Raw genomic sequence first — 23,962 nt, forward strand, 5'->3', positions numbered from 1 at the left:
GTGGATTTCCAGTGCGGACTGTCCGCAGTGGAATTCCACAGCAATTCCGCCACGTATGAACGTGCCCTAACTGGCACGGTTATAGATAATATATGGGGCTATACCAGGTATTATAGTCTAGGAATTATTACTGGTACTATTTGATAGGCAACATATATATATATATATTTTTTTTTTTCTATTAACCTATAATTCCCAAGTGAAATTCCCTTGGAGAGCACAATTTCAAATTCCAGGGGGTAAAAAGGCTAGGGTCACCCATATGGGCCCAAAATCAATGTGTTGAACCAAGCCTTAATTCTGAGCCCAATCCATTGGCCCGTTCCACTCTCCTGATCGTTTAAAGGTTAACTGCGCTTTTCTTTTTACATCAAGGTCTCTGACATATATGCCAAGTTATTGCAATTACTTTATGGCACAAGGTTAATTATATATCTTTGATTAGATAAGAAAATGCAAGGAAACCAGTGTGTTTAACACCTTGCCTTATAGTAACCTTACATTAAGACAGGTTTCTAAAGAAGTATAATAGTAACAAAGCAAATATTACAGATATCCAGATAAGTACCCCACGCATATAATTCATTTCAGATTGTCAATGCAAACTGTACGACTCTAAAGGCTTGTGTAATACCCCATATTCTTATGTCACATGTCCGCTTTCAGCTTTCTTTTTTCATCTCACTCGGAGAGTCTTAGAAGGGCTTGATTTACAGTATGCATGCATCTTATTTAAGCTCAAACCAGGACCGGAGGCAAAGTAGTATGAATTATTTTATACTTGTGAATCCATGGTTTGGTTACAAAAAAAAATAAAAAAAATAAAAAAAATAAAAATATATATATATATATAATTGCACCAAAACTGCTTTGTGTAAACAAATCCTAAGCCTATTATTGAATGTAATCACCTCCCTTCCTCTAAATAACGTATTGGGCTGCTGTAGATGCTCAGACACTTTTGTTGCCCATAACAACCAAGTGCAGTTTCTTATTTTTTTTTCAAATCAATTTAAGAGATGACAGCGAAGCTCTGATTGGTTGCTACGGGCAACAAAGCCAGTTTTTCTGTTAGCGTTTTAATAAATTGGACCCAATGTTTTGCATCTTTACAATATATATTGGACCTGCTATTTTTGTGTCGCTACTTTTTGTTAAAGGGATCCTGTCATCAACATCTTACCTGTCAGACTCGCCTGACCCCTCAATGGCCGCAGCTGTCCAGAGTGCGTTCCTGTTCTCTTCTTTCCTGAAGTCCTCTTCTGTCAGTAAATGTAGTCGTTTAAACTTTTCCCGCCTTTTATGGTAATTAGTTTTCCCTCTGGGACTCAGCTTCTTAACCCCGCCCACCACCGGCACCTGTCCGGCCCTGACTGGCTAAGGAGCTGTCAATCAAAAAGAAGGAGGTGGAGTCCACTCTGAGACGCTGGAGGAATGAAAATCTGACTCTTTTCAGATGAAGATTTGACTCTTTTCTGCTCATTTGCATACGGTGTGGGACCACAGAAAAACGGAATACTAAAGCTACAGAGCTTACTTAGAACATATTTATAGCTTAGATGACAATGATTTTTCACCCACTTTCACCAGGTATTGCTGGCTTTATAGCTAAAATGCTGGTGACAGGTTCCCTTTAAGTATCCGTTCTATTCCTTGCCTAGCAGAAATATTACAGCAGCTGAAGCCTTTTATTACTCCTGATAAGGGGATTTGGTTTATGGCATGTCATTAAAATTTCTATCCACTTTCTTTTATATGTAGTAGTTTCCTTTTAAACTATTTTTATCCTTTAGCTCTAAATCCTTTTCTAAACAAACATAAAAAGTTAAGATTAATAAATAGCTATAATGTTTCTAGAGCTTACAATGGTCTCTTAAGAGATTTGTCCACAATGTCACAGCCAGTGGTGTCAGTAATAGAACAGTTCTGTAAAATAAATGCCTGGGAAAATAACCGCCTGGAAATTTTTAGCAGAGAATTTGGCCGTGAGCCCCATGATTCTCGGAAACATTTCTAGTAAAATAACATATCTACACTGCACAAGCATTGGCTGCGGAGTGTAGTAAATCATGTTATTCTTCAGTGCCACGATTACACATGTAGTATAGTTATTTTCATAATAACATTGATGTTTTAGCAATATAGACATTAAAACCTGAATAATCCTGTCTATGCAGAGATCATTGTGACGGCAGTTATTTATGGCCGAATTTACATTATAGGTAAAGCAGATTTAGTTCTAGATCTGTGTATTTAACACATTAAATGTCAAGTTAAAGATTGCTACATCTGTAGCCAAACAAGTACTCTCTGATGTACTTGCTCTACTACTATAAAACAAGGTTCCCTATGTCAGTTGCCCCAGGCTTAGGCTATGCTGCCTCCATGCATTCTAGTTTGGCTCTACTATCTTATCACAGGCTTAATGAATACACTATGGTATAATAAAACACTAAACTAATGTAAATGGGAAGTGTAACAATACATTGATATCATCTTAAGAGTCATAAATGATCTAAAGGACATGGCAGTTATTCCATTGAATGGCCGTTCGTGTAATGCAGTCTGCAAGAGCAGCTCTCCGATCTTGCTACTATTGGGGGGTCCTGAGCCTTTATAGGACATAATGACAGGGGTTGTCTTCATGAGACCGTAATGGTATATACAGCAAATAAGTAAGATTAACGGTACTCAATACAATTTTTGTTGATGGTGCCAACAAAATTTTGACTATATTTATTCTAGAGTTGACTTGCATGCTTATACGTGTTAATAATGTTTAATCAGTTTTTTTTTTCTCATACAGGTAACTGGCATGTATGAAAGTTGGATTCCTAAGTTGGTAGTTGCATTATATAAAAGAGAGCCACTCTCAAATGTGATTGTAGTAGACTGGCTGAATCGAGCCCAACAGCACTATCCAGTGTCAGCTGGTTATACGCAACTGGTGGGACAGGATGTGGCAAGTTTCATAGACTGGATGGAGGTAAGAAAAGACCAATCTATAAAACATAGCTGCCATTATACCTTTAGGAATGGGGGATAAAAGAGAAAAATAAGGTTAGAATGAAGGACAATATCATGTACTGTAGTTAGAGTTAAAATCATATTAATATTTCATTATTTGTATTGATGTACGAAATGTAAATCTAGTCAAGGACAACTTTAACATTTTGTACATCTGTATTTTGTTTTTCCAATAGGAGACCTTCAATTATCCAATGGATAACATTCATATTTTGGGATACAGTCTTGGTGCTCATGCAGCAGGTGTGGCTGGTAGTCTGACAACTAATAAAGTCAACAGGATAACAGGTGAGAGTGGTTGGGAGGACGGTTTGACAGTTCTTTTTATCGTTGTGGTCATAGTAATATACTGAGTAAGTTTCAAGCGAAGCAGCCAGTTTAGACAACATAGGTAGACTGAACAAAATACATATTGTATAACTGACCTGAAAGCTACTAGTGAATGTGTAATGCCATTTTTAGTTCCTATTAAAATCCGTAAAAAAAAAAGCAAAAAAACAAACCAATTAGGAACAGATGCTAAAACCATCATCCAATTCCGTTTGTACGTTTACACTGAGTTGCTATGCACAGTCCAGTTTTTTTTATGATTAGAAAGTAACTTGAATTCCTTAGAAAACTGACATAAAATGAAGAAACTTTCAATGCCTAAGAGTAAATTTATACTTTTATAAGTGTTCGAAAAAGGCGCAATATAAATCCATACATTCTCCATACATTACTGCATAATATGTTGGTACTCTGTAAATAATGGATAATCAATAATTTTACATATATACTTCATAGCTAAATCACTGACCACTGTATATGCGGACAACAGTCCTCTTTAGGTAGACAGAATATTGTGTATCTAGGAGTAAGCTTAAAGTATCACATACATATGTTGCTTGCTATGTGCACTGAAAAATGATAGCCAAAAACTCAGATAGTTCTGTAGCCATTAGGTAAACCGAATAGAATCCATCTTACTGGAAGCCAATGAATGACACTGAAATTAAGATGTAAGGCATATCTCTAGCCAAAAACTATAATCTGAGTTATGACTGGAGTCTGGACTCTCCAACGTCTCCCAGGTCTATAAGGTAGTACTTGATCTAGTATGGGCAGGAAATCTAGCAGTTCCAGACCAGTGTATTTAATTTTACATTGAGGTGGGCTGCAGAAGGGGATGTGGTGCCAAACAATTAGCATCCCTGCATAATTGTACTGGGACTGCTAGATATTTTTCTGCATCGACTAGGTTATATCCTGGAGTTTTTAAGTAATGACTGTAGTGTGACAATAATGCTATAGACAATAAATACGTTAGTTGATGGTTTAAGGCTCTATTGCTCATCATGGGTTTCCCATCCAGGTTTGGATCCAGCTGGTCCCAGCTTTGAATATGCAGGGACTTCTGTTACCTTGTCTCCTGATGATGCAGAGTTCGTAGATGTTGTACATACCTACAGTGTCGGAACCCCTGACCGCAGCATTGGTATTCAAAGGCCAGTTGGACATATTGATATTTATCCTAATGGCGGAAGTTTTCAACCAGGGTGCAGTATTGGGGACACCATACGGCTTATAGCAGAAAATGGAATTCGTGGAATTATAGGTAAAATATGTACAATTATTTTCTGTCAGTATACAAGCAAACTTTCATAGTTTTCTTCAGTTTTTCAAAAAGGTTAGGAGTTTTGTTTTGACCGTGTTACTCTTTTAGCCGATCTGTAAGGTATACCAGATATTGTATATTATACAGAGTATTAATTGATCCCTTTATATGTAGACCATACTTCTCAATGGCTTATAAAATATCATAATCTCTGTTTCTAAATCATAAAGGCAGAGTCTGCTATTTTATGATGATCTAAAAGTAATCTGTCCGTTCATTTTTATAGTATTTGAATTGAAGTCTCAAATGTATATAATCTTTATAGTAGTACACGTTGGTTTCAAATGATGAATCTTACCGCCCATTCAATTAAATCTCTAGTTTAGCCACATTTGTGCCTGGAATTAATATAGAAACCGTGTTATGTGTTTGAAGTTTCACATTTGCTCTTTTAACTTTTGATGCTTCTAAAAATGCAGATGAGGTTTTGTGGCGGGACCAAAGTTTTCTCTTACATAAGTATATGCTAAGACACATGTTTATTGTACCTTGGTTGAGTCAAATCTATCATATTTAAAGGCCGTTTCCACCTTTCCAGCCATTTTTTTACATCTAAAAATAAAAAATTAGATAACTTTGCAAAAACACAAAATACCCTACCGTTTTATGAGTACAGTTCCTATCCAGACCTATGTGTCTCCATGGTTATAGACTACAAACAAACCTGGCGTAGTCTGATCCTGCAGTCATATTTCTTTATATCTGGCCCCTACTTCTTACTGGCATTGATTTGCAAAGGTGAACATATATTTTACCTTCATTATTTTAGTATAGGTTCAAATTTCCTCTATATAGTTGGAAGCCAAATAATGTTTTTAAAAACTATTAGTGTGTAATAGTAGAATCAATATTTTTCTTTGTTTTAAAGACATGGACCAGATTGTGAAATGCTCCCATGAGCGTTCCATTCACCTCTTCATTGACTCTCTACTTCACGAAGAGAAGCCAAGCATGGCTTATCGCTGCAATTCAAAGGAGGCCTTTGATAGAGGACTTTGTCTTAGCTGCCGGAAGAACCGCTGCAATACTTTGGGCTACAAGGTCAATCAGGTCCGAGGAAAGAGGAGCGTAAAGATGTACTTGAAAACAAATGCTCAGATGCCATTTAAAGGTAATAATATGAAGAGTACACAAGGATTAATAGTTTTAAGGAACCTAGTAAACTACTCCACTAGTATTTAAGTGAAACTTATCAATTCAATATTCTCATTAATATGTTAAGTATTAGGAATATCATGAAGTGCTTGACTTATGACACTAGATCCTAGAAAAGCTTATTCCACCTAGAATATAGGTTTCTATTTGTACACTATGCAAGTAGTCCCATAAATATGTAACATGGCAACATTAACATGGACTTTATGATCTCTGTTCATACTCTAAGATTAGCGCTGTATTTCTATTCTTATGTTTTCTTTTTTACTTTTTGTGAATGTGTAGTATTCCACTATCAAGTGAAAGTGCACTTCTTTGCAAAGAGGAACTTCACTGTAACTAACCAACCGTTCGTGGTTTCATTGTATGGAACAAAGGGAGAAAGTGAAAACCGACCTCTTACTCTGTAAGTATTGTGTAAGATGTTGTAATTATAGATTTGTAGAATGTCTGTATAAATATAATCATCGTTTTCAGTTGTTCATGTACATTAAAGTGATATTCCAGCTGTTAACATGTAACAGGGGAAAAATGTTGGAATGGTGGGGGTTCAACCGATTTCTAGAACAAGGAACCAGAGTTCCGTGTTCCCCCTTGCCAATACGTCCGCGGTGAGGAGTAGATGTAAGGAACGGTGGTCTAGCATGTGCAATGCCGCATTAATCAAGTGTATGACCGATCTGAAAACCGTAAAGTGCTTGACCACTACTCCATTCAACTCCTCCTCGCTACGCATATGTTGGTGATAAGGAACAGGGATCTCCCCTGTTCTAGAGATCGGTGAGGGTCACAGTAGTCCGACACCCATTAATTTAACGTTTATCACCTATCTCATGGAATACCCCTTTAATGCTTATATTACTATAATATTTTATGTGCCCAAACTTTCAGTTTCTAGTTCTAATTGTCAATGAAGTAGAGCAGCACCTGCGACTATAAAGACATTTCAAAGCAGAGCATATTCTTACAAGGAAAGTTAATCTAAGAAGGTTTAATGCATTTACAATTTTAGCCTTGTATTTAATGCCCAGGACTATATTCAAATTTATTACAATAAGGTATTATAAAGGATAATCCATTGCCCCTAAAACAATCATCTTATTGTATGTTTTTGTTTTAAAATATAAATTTTATTAAATTTTTAACATTATATAACTACAAATAGATCATAAAGAAGAAGCCTTTAACATATATTAGCATTGCAAAGCATCTTGATACTCGATTAGAAACCCTTCCCTAGACCTTCCACCGTGGTCTCCATCTAAAGTCTACATAAATTATTGATGCTCCATATCCCAAAAAAATATTTATTTTTTCTATAGAGAACATCCCCTTCCATTTCCCATGAAATCTTTATTTTTTCATTTTTATTGGAAAAAAATTCTACCAGCATAAGTTTTCTCAATATATTTCTTAAATGGGAATATGTCGGAGGACATTTTAATATCCATTGGTTCATCTTATTGTATGTTAAAGGTGTTTGTATGAGATTAGAGAAACATCGCTGCTTCCTTAGGGAAACAGTGCCACGTTTGTCCAAGTGCTCTGTCTGGTATAGCAACAAAGCCTCATTCATTTGAATGGAACTGAGTAGCAATACCACACACAGAATAGTGGCACTACTTCTGGAAGGCATAAGACTTTTTAATCTCATACAACCCTTTAAAGTGTGTTTTTTTTTTTTTCTGGAATGATTATTTTTCTTATCTTTAAAATCATAAAACATGAGTAATGCTTGCATATATTCAGCCATGTAATGCAATTATTAATTAGATACATAATAGGAATTTTAAGCAACTTCATTTATTCTCTTAGGGCGGAAATGTCCACCAACAAGACTTATTCCTATTTGATCTACACTGAACTTGATGTAGGAGAGCTGCTAATGCTAAAGATTAAATGGGAGAATGAGTCATATTTGAGCTGGGCAAACTGGTTTAAAACATATGCATTTGATGTCCAGAAAATCAGGATAAAATCAGGAGAGCTTCAGAAAAAGTAAGTAATACTAAATCTCTCTCCATTAACTATTCATTAACATCCCATATAACGTATAAATTAACTGAATGTTAAAAATACTGATATATGTTTAGACATCAATGATAAAGAGATCTTACAACTATTTGCCAAGAGTGTACATCAACCTATGAATAAAGAGGTATAGGAGCAGAATTAGATTTTTTTTTTTTTAATGATAGGTCTCAACATAACCGTATAATACAGCTAAAAAAAAAAGCCCTGGGCTTTAAAAAACAAACCACACATTTGATTGTAATAACGGGGGTGGGGAGACAGACAAGTGAGCCCTAATCTACCCACCACTCAGTCCCTGCCTACTTGCAACGACCCGCCCTAGGCGACGGGGTACAACTGGGCGACGGTCCCTACGCTCAATAAGTGCACGACAGACAAACAGACAAGGGTACACAGAGCTAGAGGGAGAAAGGGGCAGTTGCCCACGGCAACACCGTGAGCAACAAGAGAAGTGAAAAAGCCGAGTCAAACCAGGAGAGTACGAGGTGCCAAACGCAGAGCAGGAGAGTAGTCAGCAAGCCGGGGTCAATATGAAGCAAGGACAATGGTACCAGAAGCTGCAGCAGGGCCAGGAAACCAAACGAGAAGAATCACAAGCAAAGGAGGAACAGGAAAGGCAGGTATAAATAGACAGAGGGCGGGAGCTAGCTCTGTCTGGCCAGGCTGTGATAGGTTCTCCCACTCCTAAGCCTGCCACCCTGAGTGGTGGAAGATGGAGTCAGTCTCACAGACATAGAAGCAGGTGCAGACTGATTATCTATGGGCGTTAACCCCGAAGCTGTGCCTGCCAGATCCTTTACATTGATACTCTTAAGTTCTCCTAAAATGCAAATGATAACAAAGTGCATCCTGGCTATAGTGCTTGGAGTGGGGACCCACCATGACCTTTAAAGAGGTTGTATGAGCTTACAAAAACATGGCTGTTTTATTCCAGAACAAGTACCGCTCTTGTCCATGGGCTGTGGTATTGCATATTGAATGATGGGACTAAGCTGCAATACTAGCCAATGGACAAGAGTGGTGCTGTTTCTGAAAGACAGCAATACTATAGTAATCGGATACAACCCCAAGATCACTTTCAATATGTCTCTTAACTTGGCTATTTGATCTTTTGTCAGTACCTAATTCATTGGTGCTTTATCGATACTTCTCTCCGATACCATGGTCAAGTAGAGGCCACCAATGAGTTCACAAAAAATCATGTTTTAAAAGAAAAGGTTTGTGCCCTCTAGCATGGTTCCTTTGTAATTAGTGAGAGATAAGGTTATTACTTATATACAAATAACATGTAAAATTCTAAAATTGGCAAAAAAAAACATGTTTCGTCAAAAGAAATTAACGTGTGTGTATTTTTTTCAGGCTAATATTTTGTCCTCAAAATGGGGAACGTGCCACTATCATGCGAGGAAGTCGATCTGTGGTTTTTGTGAGATGTAATGAGCACTCCAACATGAAAAAAGTATACTGGTATGAGCAGATTTAGTTTTCAGAAGTATAAAAGGGTTTTTTTTGTTTGAATTTTCTTATCATTAAAATTAATTCTGTTCATCAATTACTGTAAATACAAATTTAACTATAAAATAGGGTACAGGATCAATATAGCAAATAATAGTCAACAAGTCTAAATGTTAGGGATCTGCCAGGTACTTCATCTAGCTATACTCCTGGGATTAATCAATCCACACCTGAGGCCAGACCTGCTCGACTGACACCATCTCCCACCAACCAGGGTGGCAGGCTCAGGAGTGGGAGAGCCTATCGCGGCCTGGTCTCTCGGAGTTAGCTCCGCCCCCTGCCCTTTATTACCTGCCCTGTGCTCTCCCTCAGTGCTTGTAATTCTTTTGGATTCCTGGCCCCACTGCTGCTTGCTCCAGCCTGCTTCTGCCGTGCTTCTGCCTTGCTGCAGTTCTGCTTGACCTGCTTGCTTGCCCTGGCTTGCTTCTGTCTCCGTGCCTGCTCGGGTGTACTCACTTCGTCCTGGTCCTGACTGTTCGTTCGCCGCCCCGTTTCCTCGTGGCGTTCCGTGGCTACTGCCCCTTCCCTTGCGTGTTCCCTGTTTGTCTTCCTGTGCACTTAGCCAGCGTAGGGACCGCCGCCCAGTTGTACCTCGTCGCCTAGGGCGGGTCGTTGCAAGTAGGCAGGGACAGGGCGGTGGGTAGATTAGGGCTCACTTTCCCTTCACCTCCTTCCTGCCATTACACTAAAGCTGACAGTTTCGGTACTTCATGTGTATGGTGAGTTTTAAGTTGTCCATACACATTAGATCGGGCAGCATGCAGCCAATCCATCGTATGTTGGATCTTTTATAAAAATAAATACTCTATTAATATGCCACGCTGTATTACTCCATTAACGTGCCACCTTCTCTTACAACTGTAGATAGAAAAATATAACCCTCATGACAAAAATCCAACACATCCAGTTGCCTTTTCATGAGATCAATAGACCATTTACGCACCAATTTAGAATGATCTTGGTCGGATATTTTCCCGTACATTGAAAGCCCATGAGCAGGCTTATATCAGAAAAATGCTTCATGTGGTGTAGTTGTCCCAGTGTTCTCTTGCACAAAAGTATACAGGTGGTCATAGACATGATCTATTTCTTGTCACTGTTGGTGGGCACAATGTAATGTCTTTGGTGGTCCACAGACAAATTTCTCCTACCTATGTCCAGCTTTAGAAAAAGTGTACGTGTTGTCAGTTTGATGGGGTGACAGGTCTGTATTGGTAGATGTTTTCCATGATGTGAATATAAATTCAATGGTTCTGCCATGGTGAAACCGTTAAGAATCATATAATAGATATATGATGAAGATAAATGCATTCACCCCCGGTTTTTACTTTGGATGCATTCATCATTTCTATCACTAGGAGTTCTGTAGAGATTTTTTTATTTTATTTTGTATTTATACAATACATTAGCTCAACACCAAATTATTCATTTATTTTATAATAAGCAATGCCATTTTTCTGTTTCAGATATCAAAATGAATTTGCACTTTGAATTACACATCTAATGTTATTGAAGCTGTAAAGAACATTCAAGTGGCATTTGTTACTTCTCATAGCTGTTATGCCTACCTACATTGAAGTTCAAACAAAGGAAATTTCCTTTTAGGCAATGCTACAAAGACAAGAGTTAAGTTTCTTCATAGAGCAATAACAAGACCAAAGACTGTCACTAAACAACAAAAGTCCACTCATGGTCATCAACCACCCATTCGAAGCAGTCTTTGTGTATTGTGAATATTTTAAGTATTACACAACAGCATATGCTTTCTTCATACTTTTAGTGTACTAGAGTTCACATACTTTAGATGACTTGAAAGTCACATTGTATTTAAGGAGATCTTTTAATGTGATGTCCACTCAAGCACTGAACCAACAAGATTTAATTCTGGGATAAACAACTAGCATCTCTACCATTTAGAAATATCTTGCCTCTACATGGCCACCACTACAGAAACTGGGTCACGTGCCATACAGAGATATGTTTGGTTAAGTATTTACGTTTTTAGAATACCCATAATTGAAAATATTTTCTCAAACACAATTGGATTCAACAAGCATAACTGTATGTTCAACATAAACTATGGTGTTCTACAAACAGATTGATTGGTTTATGTATAGTTAGCTATACTAAATTGTTGTTACAATAGCCACTATATTCTTCATTAATCTACAGTATAGAATAGGTAGGAGCTTAGAATACTTTTACAAATTTGCCATATGCTCAATGTTGTTACGTATTTATTGCAGAACATATACTGTAAGCAAAAATTGAGAACAAATAGTAATATAAAAAAACATTCTAAAATATATTATTTTTGCACTTATACAAATGATTAACATATGTCTTTTATTGTATTAACCAATACGTCCATTTTAAAATATCTATAAATTATATCCAGACTACAAGAAATGACCACTATTTGTATTAAGCTTTGTTTATATACAGGGTGGGCCATTTATATGGATACACCTAAATAAAATGGGAATGGTTGGTGATATTAACTTCCTGTTTGTGGCACATTAGTATATGGAAGGGGGGAAACTTTTCAAGCTGGGTATTGACCATGGCGGCCATTTTAAAGCCGGCCATTTTGTATCCAACTTTAGTTTTTTTTAATGGGAAGAGGGTCATGTGACACATCAAACTTATCGAGAATTTCACAAGAAAAACAATGGTGTGCTTGGTTTTAACGTTACTTTATTCTTTCATGAGTTATTTACAAGTTTCTGACCACTTATAAAATGTGTTCAAAGTGCTGCCCATTGTGTTGGATTGTCAATGCAACCCTCTTCTCCCACTCTTCACACACACTGATAGCAACACCGCAGAAGAAATGCTAGCACAGGCTTCCAGTATCCGTAGTTTCAGTTGCTGCACATCTCGTATCTTCACAGCATAGACAATTGCCTTCAGATGACCCCAAAGATAAAAGTCTAAGGGGGTCAGTTCCGGAGGCATTTCTTCTGCGGTGTTGCTATCAGTGTGTGAAGAGTGGGAGAAGAGGGTTGCATTGACAATCCAACACAATGGGCAGCACTTTGAACACATTTTATAAGTGGTCAAACTTGTAAATAACTCATGAAAGAATAAAGTAACGTTAAAACCAAGCACACCAGTTTTTCTTGTGAAATTCTCGATAAGTTTGATGTGTCACATGACCCTCTTCCCATTGAAAAAACTAAAGTTGGATACAAAATGGCCGACTTCAAAATGGCCGCCATGGTCAACACCCAGCTTGAAAAGTTTCCCCCCTCCCATATACTAATGTGCCACAAACAGGAAGTTAATATCACCAACCATTCCCATTTTATTTAGGTGTATCCATATAAATGGCCCACCCTGTATAATACTTTCCTGCTGCTGTCATTTATCAGCAGTAGTAATTCTAAAAGCTTGTATACGGGTAGGTAGGTTTGCTTGGAATAGTCTTTGCTATATATAACAAATAGCGCACATTATTGGCAATCACAACCAATAGATGTGGAAATAACAAAATATTCCAAAGAACATCAAGGATCCTTCTATCTGTAACGATGATATGAGTAAAAGTATTTGAAATAAAAAAAAGTACTCATTCCTTTTTAAATAAATTACGTTGGTAATTGCTTAATTCTATAAATCTTCCACTTTTTTATGAGTTGTCTAAAGCTATATTCTGCTGATTTCCGGTTACTAGAGAGCAGTGCATTGTGGGAATTTAAATGACTGAGCAAAGTGACGACGAACTCAGGTGTGTAGCTCTAGGAGTGCACGGGTGCTGTCACACTCCGACCCTGATGCCTAATGGCTACTCTGCCACATAAGACCACTCCGGTGCTAAACATGGTATATGATAGTTGATAGGCTCTGTTACATAGTTTGTGTTAGGGCCCAGGACCTTTTAAGTTTCGCTTCTGGATAAACGGCTTTTTCCATTGACAAACTGCTGAATTCTGAAAGTAACTAAGTAGATCAATAGAGAAAAAGCCATGAAATGAGTCATAATCAGTACAATAATAGTCCAACTAAATATTTATTAACCTACCCAAATTCTCCTATAGCTTTTAACAGTAAACTGTCAGATAGGACTCCCATCAACAAATTGTATTTCATCACTGTCTTTAGCACAAGACGAAATTAAGAATTTTATCTTAAAATAAATTTTGATTATCTTCCTGCAATTTATGTGCAAATAATTTTGCTCTGATTTCTCAGTAGTCGACTGTGATATAAAAGCATGCCTTTAGTGTCCTAACATCTAATAACTAAGTTGTTGCTATATGAAAACATTCTTAAAAACGTTCTTAAGATATAAACCGTATATAAAATTGTATCTGAAAAAGATTCTACATAATAATATACATCCAACTAAACATTCACCTGTTTCTAAAAGTGGGTGGAAGAAACCATGAGGCTACCGCATACACGGCACCACTTGAGAATTTTAAAGACTGTTACGTAACAAACATATTACACACTATTTATTCACTGTGTATGTATGAATGTAAATTATATTTTGTATATATGTGAAGACTTTGCAATATTTTTTACTCTAAATGTAAATATATATTTTGTCTGAATATTTGGAATCCTTTATTTTGATAACATGTGCCAATCATTGTATATTTACAAAAATAAACATTATATTAGTGCAAAAAAAATGGAATGTCTCTTCTTTTTATGCTTATGGCTGAGTTCACACCTGGGTTGGTGTGTTCCGTTGTTCTTGATTATGGGAAAACCCCATTAAGATCTATGTTGTAATTGTTACAATATGAATTATTGCAGAAGCAGGAATGTGGTTTATGAGGGTATGTTCACACGCAGTGTTTTCAGACGTAATTCGGGCATATTACGCCTCGAATTACACCTGAAAAAACGCCCCTAATACGCCTACAAACATCTGCCCATTGCTTTCAATGGGTATTACGATGTTCTGTTCCCACGAAAAAATGACGGCTCGTCAAAAGAAAAGCAGGACACTACTTGAGACGTTTTTGGAGCCGTTTTTCATAGACTCTATTTAAAACGCCTCGAAAAACGCGAGTTGCTCAAAAGACATCTGAAAATCAGGAGCTGTTTTCCCTTGAAAACCGCTCTGTATTTTCAGACTTCTTTTGTTAAGCATGTGAACATACCCTTACAGTTTTGTTCACTTCCACCGTGGAGGTCAAAATACGAAACCTGTTCTCTTTTAACCCCTTCCCGACATTTGTCGTATGGAAATGTATATATCATGAATATATGTACACTACCGTTCAAAAGTTTGGGGTCACCCAGACAATTATGTGTTTTCCACGAAAACTCACACTTATATTTATCAAATGAGTTGCAAAATGACTAGAAAATATAGTCAAGACATTGACAAGGTTAGAAATAATGATTTTTATTTGAAATAAAAATTTTCTCCTTCAAACTTTGCTTTCGTCAAAGAATGCTCCATTTGCAGCAATTACAGCATTGCAGACCTTTGGCATTCTAGCTGTTAATTTGCTAAGGTAATCAGGAGAAATTTCACCCCATGCTTCCAGAAGCTCCTCCCTCAAGTTGGATTTCCTTGATGGGCACTTCTTGCGTACCATACGGTCAAGCTGCTCCCACAACAGCTCTATGGGGTTGAGATCTGGTGACTGCGCTGGCCACTCCATTACAGAAAGAATGCTAGCTGCCTGCTTCTTCCCTAAATAGTTCTTGCATAATTTGGAGGTGTGCTTTGGGTCATTGTCCTGTTGTAGGATGAAATTGGCTCCAATCAAGCGTTGTCCACCGGGTATGGCATGGCGGTGCAAAACGGAGTGATAGCCTTCCTTATTCAAAATCCCTTTTACCTTGTACAAATCTCCCACTTTACCAGCACCAAAGCAATCCCAGACCATCACATTACCTCCACCATGCTTGACAGATGGCGTCAGGCACTCTTCCAGCATCTTTTCAGTTGTTCTGCATCTCACAAATGTTCTTCTGTGTGATCCAAACACCTCAAACTTCGATTCGTCTGTCCATAACACTTTTTTCCAATCTTCCTCTGTCCAATGTCTGTGTGCTTTTGCCCATATTCATATTTTCCTTTCATTAGCCAGTCTCAGATATGGCTTTTTCTTTGCCACTCTGCCCTGAAGGCCAGCATCCCGGATTCGCCTCTTCACTGTAGATGTTGACACTGGCGTTTTGCGTGTACTATTTAATGAAGCTGCCAGTTGAGGACCTGTGAGGCGTCTATTTCTCAAACTAGAGACTCTAATGTACTTGTCTTGTTGCTCAGTTGTGCAGCGGGGCCTCCCAATTCTCTTTCTACTCTGGTTAGAGCCTGTGTGTGCTGTCCTCTGAAGGGAGTAGTACACACCGTTGTAGGAAATCTTCCGTTTCTTGGCAATTTCTCGCATGGAATAGCCTTCATTTCTAAGAACAAGAATAGACTGTCGAGTTTCACATGAAAGCTCTCTCTTTCTAGCCATTTTGAGAGTTTAATCGAACCCACAAATGTAATGCTCCAGATTCTCAACTAGCTCAAAGGAAGGTCCGTTTTATAGCTCCTCTAAACAGCAAAACTGTTTACAGCGGTGCTAACATAATTGCACAAGGGTTTTCAAGTGTTTTCTAATCATCCATTAGCCTTCTAACACAGTTAGCAAACACAATGTACCATTAGAACACTGGAGTGATGGTTGCTGGAAATGGGCCTCTATACACCTATGTAGATATTGCATTAAAAACCAGACGTTTGCAGCTAGAATAGTCATTTAGCACATTAACAATGTATAGAGTGTATTTCTGATTTAATTTAATGTTATCTTCATTGAAAAAAACTGTGCTTTTCTTTCAAAAATAAGGAAATTTCTAAGTGACCCTAAACTTTTGAACGGTAGTGTATATATCATGGAAAGCCAGCGTGTCCCGTAAGATGCTGTATCCATACGACAAATAGATGGCACGGGCTCAGAAGCTAGCTCCGATCCCTACCATCAACACCTAGGATGCAGCAAACAAAAGCAATCGCTGCATCTTAGTGGTTTGTATGTAAATAGGCACCCCTGCAATGCTATTACAGGGGTGCCAACGGCTGCTATTGCAACAGGAGGCCTAACCATGGCCGCCTGGTCTGCGTATTACAGAAGCAGATTAGGCCCCTGCCTTGAGGCGGATCCTATTCATCTTGCTGTCACTGGATGACTGACCATTCTAATACATTGCACTACATATGTTGTGCAATGTATTAGAACAGAAATCAGACAGTTGGACCTTCAAGTCCCCTAGTGGGGCTAAAAAAAAGTGTAAAAAGTTATAAAAATAATATAAAAGTTTCAAGTAATAAAATAAAACAAAATCCCCCTTTTTCTCTTATCAAGTCCTTTTTTATTATTGAAAAAAATAAATAAACCATACATTTTTGGTATCGCTGCGTCCATAGCGGCCTGAACTATAAAAACGTTATGTTATTTATCGCGCTTAGTGAACGCCGTAAAAAAAACAAACTAAAAAAACATCGCCCTATGACCTCACCCATGGAGGGACCGGCTCTTCCTCTGGACAGGAAACGGGAACTAGGATACATTTAAAAGGAGGGAACACCCCCCATCATCCCCAGTACGGTTTCCTGTTCTTTGGAGAAAGGCAGGGACAATTTAGGAATCAAGCAAGGCAGACTGCAGGTGCCTGGCCTGTACCGGAGGGGCTCATGAGTGACCTGTTGACATAAGTCTCTACTAGGAGCCTTGAAGATAGTCTGGTTCCTCCTTATCGACCTACCTGTCAGGGGATGCTCTGTGCCTCCATCCCTTCTGCTGTGTACAGGGCCATTTGGTTCTTCCCTCGGACCGGACTATGGTGTCTTGGCGTCTGGGGGCGCCTGGTGGCCTTGTGTTCAGCTTGGAACCTCTGTAGGCCGTGTCTGTGTGTTCGCCAGCAGGCTTCCTGCCAGTGAGCTAGTATAAGTCACAACAGGAACTGACGTGGGTTAGATCCTGATTTCTGTGTGTGTGGGAAGTTGACGTTCGTCGTGAGGGCCGGAAGTGGGCAGAGTTTCTAGCGCGCGCTCTTCGAAAGGGGACCAGCCTGTCTTAGGAGAACTGTGTCTTCAAAGGATCTCTGCAGCTCTCCAGCTTACTAGTGTTTGGATATCAAAGCTTCACAGCGCGCTGATCCCTGGTGAAACTGGCATGGATGCCGTATCGTGATATGCTGGTGGGGTAAGAGGGGCTATTACCCCTAGTTGTTTCCTTGACCCTATTTTTTTTAGTGTAGAATATTATTGTTTTTAGGGCTCTAAGGACATGGGGAAAAGATCATCTAAACTTAAAAACAGAGAATGTGGAATTTGCAAGAAAAAGCTTGCCACGGCCTATGTGAAATCTCTGTAGAACCTGTTTGGAGAAGGTTTTAGAAGATGAGGTCCAATTTCTTTTCAGGAGTATAAAAAGCCTGGTTAAAAATTTATATTAAGTTTTTTAAGTAAGGAACTCCTGGGCTTTTCACCTGGTAGACCTAGGGGACCCCCTCTGGCAAAAACATCAAAAAGGGCTTCTCTTCCCTTTTGAGGATGCGGGTTCACTAAGGGACCCTATGGATAAGAGAACGGAGACATGCCTAAGAAAAAATTGGGAAGCTACTTCTCAGCGTTCAACCCTGTAACTAGATCCCTTAAAATCTGGGTTAGCCAATTAGAAACCCATACTAAGAGCAGTTCTCCCAGAGATCAGTTACTGGCTTCATTACCTACACTAAGCAGTGGCATTAACTTTGTTCCATATTGTCCGCTGATTCCTTACGCTTAAGTGCAAGAGCGGCAGCATTGTCGAATTCAGTTCGTAAAGCTTTATGGCTCAAATGTTGGAAGGGTGATGCGGGGTCTAAGTCAAAACTTTGTGCCATACCCTGTTAGTGGGATTTTTTGTTTGGCTCCGCTCTAGATGATTTACTTGAAAAAGCATCCAATAGAAAAAAGGGGTTCCCCTCAGTGATGCTTCCCCATAACAAAAAATCCTTTCAGAGCAGTAAATGGGAGGACTTCAAACAGTTCAATAAGAACAAGAACTGGAAAGACCCAAAAAAAGAACAAAGGATCTATGTTCAATTCCCAGCCTGATCCCTGTAGAAACAACCACCAGCAATGACGCCTGATGTCCTGTGTGTGTGTGTGTGGGGGGGGGGGGGGGCGGGGTCTATTGCTGTTTTCCCACAAATGGCAGAAAATCTCAGCCAGTCCATGGCTAAACTCCATTATGTAAAACGATTAAAACCAGATTTTCATTCATTTCCAGAAGAAAGATTTGTTATTAAAGACAGTTCAGGGCTCTCTCCTTTGGAATCTCACAAGCCCCAAGAGTATTCACGAGTACTGTAGCGGAAGCTGATGGCCCATATTAGAGAAAAATACATTGTGATAATACCTTATCTGGACGATTTTCTGCTGGTGGCTGACTCTCAGATCGGACTCTGCTTCAGCAAATTATAATAGTAGGGGATATTCTCTTCAAGCTTGGCTGGGAATTGAATGAGTAAAAATCTAAGCTAGTCCCCTGTCGACAGTGCATCTTTTTATAGATAATGCTGGACTTTGCAACTCAAATGTCTTCCCTTCCCTTGAAAAAAGCAAAGAATGTGGTAATGTGAGGGTCAGGGTGGTCATACAGAATAAGGTGGTCTTTTTAAGAGAAGCGATGTCAGTCCTGAGATTACTAACAGTCTTTATCCCAGCGGTAGAATGGGCCCAGTTCCACTCAAGACTCCTTGAGCATCAGATTTTATCAGAATGGGGCAAGACACAGGGGTCCTTGGATCACAAGATAGTTTTGTCCCCGCAGGAATCCCTTTGAAGAGAGAGAATATCTTCAACCTGACGACAGACGCCAGCCCACACGGTTGGGGAGCACACGCAGACTCTCTACTTCTACAGGGAATTTGGAATCAAGAGACCAGGGTTCAATCCAAGAATTTCAAGGAATTGATGGCAGTGTTCCTAGCATTATCCCAATCATTATCAGTGGTCAGGGATCGCAGTGTAAAAATATATTTGAACAACTTTACAGTGGTGGCATTCATAAACCGACAAGGAGGTACAAGAATCCCAAGTCTCTGAAAATATTCCAGTTAGCAGAATCCTCTCTCAGTTCCCGCTCAGCAGTTCACATCAGGGGGATAGACACTCAGAAGGTAGATTTCCTCAGCCGTCGTTATATCAATCCGGTGGAGTGGAGTCTGAATCAGGAAGTTTTCAATCAGTTTACAAATCTATGGGGTGTCCCGGTAGTAGATCTATTTGATTCTCAAGTAAATTGAAAAGTGGACAGTTTCTTTTCCCTTTCTCCTCAGGATTTTCCAAGGGGGTTGAATGCTTTCTCCCAATCTGGGAAAAAAAGGCCTGTTGTATGCCTTTCCCCCTCTCAGGTTGATTCCACGAACACTGAAAAAGATCAGAGGGGATTCTGCAAAAGTAATTCTGATTGCTCCTTTTTGGCCGGGAAGGGTCTGGTTTTCATGGCTTCGAAAAATTTCAGTAGCAACTCCATGGTCCTTACGGAGAGCCAGACTCTCCTGTCCCATGACCCAGTATTTCACCCAGAGGTAAAAAACCTGCACCTGATTGCATGGCTCTTGAAAGGCAGATTCTAGCGAAAAAAGGCCTGTCTGATCAGGCTATCGACACTCTACTAGCCAGTAGAAAAATGTCACCTGAGAGATTTACCTTAGAACCTGGAGAACCTTCTATAAATTAGTGGGTAAACCTGTCCTATCTTTGGAGGTCCGGATATTCCTTTAATTTTAGAATTTTTACAGGAGGGCTTAAATAAAAATCTTAGGCCATCACATTGAGGGTCCAGGTTCCCGCTCTTAGCGCCCTATTTGAAGCTAGGATATCCGAGCACACTTGGGTTCAATGGTTCCTGAGGGAAGCCTGTAGACTCAGGCCCTCTTTAAAAGTAAAATCCCCTCCTTGGGATCTCAATAATGTTTTATTGGCCCTCACTGAGCCTGCTTTTGCGCCCATTAAAGAAATCTCTGTTAAGTATCTTTCCCTTAAATTGACTTTTCTCCTGGCTATCACTTCAGCTAGAAGATTGGGGGAGATCGGGGCTTTTACCATAAATAGGCAATATACTAACATTCTGGAGGATAGAGTTATAATTTCTCCTGATCCGTTGTTTCTCCCTAAAGTTCTCACAGATTTCATAGATCTCGAGAAATAGTGTTACCCTGTTCTGCACAAATCCCAAAAATTTAAAAGAGGAGAAATTTCACAGCTTAAATGTTAGACGTTGTTTATTGGAGTACCTTCAGGTTACTGGGGAATGGAGACAATCTTCCCAGCTACTTCTCCAGTTTGAGGGTCAGAATAAAGGGAAGGCAGCTTCATCAAAAACTATAAGCGGGTGGTTTAAGCAGTCCATTTCTTTAGCCTATTCATCTTTGGGGTTTGGTGCATATTCCACCTTCAGGGTTTGGTGCATATTCCACTCGCTCAGTAGCTACTTCTTGGGCAGAAAGAGCATGTGCTTCTATTGAACAGATTTGTAAGGTGGCCACATGGAGTTCTCCGCATACTTTAAGCACTGTAGTTTTCTGATCTTATCTAATGAAGATCTGGCCTTTGGTAGGAACGTTTTGCACCCTAAGCTATCTAGTCTAATCTCCATGGGTGCTGTCATAGGGCGATAGGGAAAATCAAAATTACTTACTGGTAATTGATTTTTCTTGACCCCATTACAGCACCCGTCAATTCCCACCCACATTTTCACTTATGAAAGTTATTAATAGAGGTGTGCTAAAATATAATATAAGAGATGTTAACAAAAAATGTACAAAAAAAAAGTCATGAATTTAGTTCTCGATTCTTGCCAACAACTAGGGATGATGGGGGTGTTCCCTCCTTTAAAATGAATCCTAGTTCCTGTTTCCTGCGAGAGGAGGAGGTGGTCTCTCCATGGGTGCTGTCCTGGGCTCAAGAAAAAACAATTACCTGTAAGTAATTTTGATTTTTGGTCACCTTGCCTTCCAAAAATTGGAATAAAAAGTGATAAAGTTGCATGTATCCAAAAATGTTACCTATAAAAACTATAGCGCGTCTCGCAAAAACCAAGCTCTTGTACAGCTCTGTCGATGAAAAACAAAAAACTTTATGGCTCTCACAACATGGCAACAGAAAAAATACATTCTTTTTACAAAAGTAATTTTATTGTGCAAAAAGTTGTAAAACATAAAAAAGTGCTGTAAATTTGGTATTGCTGGAATCGATCTGAGCCGCAGAATAAAGTTAACATGTAATTTATAACGCATGGTGAACGCTGCCAGAATTGCTGTTTTTTTGGCCACCTTGCCTCCCAAAATATAGGATAAAAAGGGAACAAAAAGTCGCACGTACCCCAAAATCGTACTAAAAACTACAGCTCATCCCGCAAAAAAACAACCCTCATACCACTACATCTATGAAAAAATAACATAAGTTAAGGTTCCGATGAGTCAGGAAAGAAAAAATATGGAGCTGTGCAGGCCGAAGGGGAACATTTCTTCTGTTTCAAGAGGCGATTTATCAAAGCCCTAAAATTAGGGAACAAGGAGAGGGCTCAAGCATATCTGCTGGAAGCGAGGGTGGCTTTATTATACCTGGACAACACTTCCCAGCAAAATTCCCCAAACTGCAAAGGTGCAGAGTGTGTAAGAAAAGGTGGATAAGAAGGGATACCATTTATCAGTGCGACACTGGCCTGTGCAGAAAGGATTGCTTCACAGCGTAACACACATCTATGGATTATTTTATTGTTTTTACTCCGTTATTATACCACCTTATTATGCCCTAATGTACTCTGCACAGCTTATATATGTGCCGACATTATAAACTGAAACACCAGTAATACTCATAAAAACTATACTCATAAAAATTAATTTGTAATAAAAAAATTGTACCACAGAAGGTTTTAGCCAAGAATTGCAACTCAATATTTATTACCCCGATTCTACAGTTTTTAGAAATATCTAACATGTGGCCCTAGTGTCCTCTTGGAATGAAACACGGACCTCCGAAGCAAAGGAGCACCCAGAGGATTTTGGGGTCTCCTTTTTTTAGATTATATTTTAGACACCATGCCAGGTTTGAAGAGGTCTTGTGGTGCAAAAACAGTGGAAAACCCCCAAAAGTGACCCCATTTTGGAAACGACACCCCTCAGGGAATTTATCGAGGCATATAGTTAGCATTTTAACCCCACAGGTTTTTTGCTAAATTTATTGGAAATAGTCTGTAAAATTGAAAATCCACCTTTTTTCTAAAAAAAAAGGTAGACATTTTAAATTTTTACTAGGAATAAAGGACAAAAAAGAACCCCACAATTTGTAAAGCAACTTCTCCCGATTACGGTAATACCTCATATGTGGTAATAAACTGCTGTTTGGACCCACGGCCGGGCTCAGAAGGCAAACCGCTTCATTTGGATTTTGGAGCACAGATTTTGCTGGAATGATTTTCGGTGCCATGTCGCGTTTGAAACGTCCTGGAGGTACCAAAACAGTGGAAACCCCCCAAAAGTGACCCCATTTTGGAAACTACACCCCTCAAGGAATTTTCTAAGGGGAATAGTGAACATTTTGACCCCACAGGTTTTTTGCAGAATTTAGGGGAATTCGGACATGAATATGAAAATCGACTTTTTTTCTGAACAAACGTAGACATTTTTAATTTTACTAGGAATAAAGGAGAAAAAGAACCCCAAAATTTGTAAAGCAACTTCTCCCGATTACGGGAATAACTCATATGTGGTAATAAACTGCTGTTTGGACCCACGGCAGGGCTCAGAAGGGAAGGAGCAATATTTGGATTTTGGAGCACGGATAGTTTTCAGGTGCCATGTTGAGCAACTAAAGTACAAGTACAACGGAAACCCCAAAAAATGTACTCCATTTTGGAAACTATACCCCTCAAGCAATTTATCGAAGGGTATCGTGATCGTATTGACCCTACAGGTGTTACGTAGAAATGATTAACACTGGGCCGTGAAAATTAAAAATTGAATTTTTTCTACTTTAACGCAGCATTTACCCAAAATTTTCACAAAGTGTAATAGGAGAAAAAGCACCGCAAAATTTGTTAAGCAATTTCCCCTGAACACAGAAATACCCTCTATGTGGTCGTAAATTGCTGTGTGGGCACACGGCGTGGCTCAGAAGGGAAGTAGTGCCATTTGGATTTTTGAGAACAGATTTTGCTGGAATGGTTTTCGGGTGTCAGGTCACGTTTACAGAGCCACTTAGGTGCCAGTACAGTGGAAAAGCCAAAAAAAGTTACACCATTTTAGAATCTACACCCCTCAGGGAATTTATTTTGGGGTGTGGTAAGTAGTTTGATACCCCATTTTGTGGAATTAATGCATAAACAGTGCACAAATGGAATTTATAGGACATCTTGTTTCGTATTCAGCACATGAAACTTAGGAAATGTACTCCAATTTTTATTGCGCTGTTTCTCTTGTGTTCAAAAATACCCCCATTTAAGCCGTAATCTGCTGTTTAGCAGCACAGGGGGACTCTATAATAGTAATACCCTCTGGCTTTCAGGACATAGCTTGAATGACTAATAGGCCCCACTCCACACTTACAGAGGATTTGAGATA

The 23,962-nt window shown here is 39.0% G+C and overlaps 1 protein-coding gene across 1 annotated transcript in view; it reads left to right on the forward strand.

The window, feature by feature from the left end:
* The window catches only part of LPL (lipoprotein lipase), a 31,386-nt gene extending 19,521 nt beyond the window's left edge, over window positions 1–11,865 (forward strand). The window contains exons 3-10 of the mRNA XM_075849929.1: window positions 2,807–2,986; window positions 3,204–3,315; window positions 4,382–4,624; window positions 5,553–5,795; window positions 6,125–6,245; window positions 7,655–7,837; window positions 9,233–9,340; window positions 10,855–11,865. Coding sequence (XP_075706044.1) covers window positions 2,807–2,986; window positions 3,204–3,315; window positions 4,382–4,624; window positions 5,553–5,795; window positions 6,125–6,245; window positions 7,655–7,837; window positions 9,233–9,340; window position 10,855 — 1,191 coding nt within the window. The 3' untranslated portion in view covers window positions 10,856–11,865. The remainder of the gene's footprint in view (window positions 1–2,806; window positions 2,987–3,203; window positions 3,316–4,381; window positions 4,625–5,552; window positions 5,796–6,124; window positions 6,246–7,654; window positions 7,838–9,232; window positions 9,341–10,854) is intronic.
* The last annotated feature ends 12,097 nt before the right edge of the window (window positions 11,866–23,962 follow it).

The sequence above is a fragment of the Rhinoderma darwinii genome, chromosome 1 (genome assembly GCF_050947455.1).
Source record: "Rhinoderma darwinii isolate aRhiDar2 chromosome 1, aRhiDar2.hap1, whole genome shotgun sequence".
NCBI classification, from domain to species: Eukaryota; Metazoa; Chordata; class Amphibia; order Anura; family Rhinodermatidae; genus Rhinoderma; species Rhinoderma darwinii.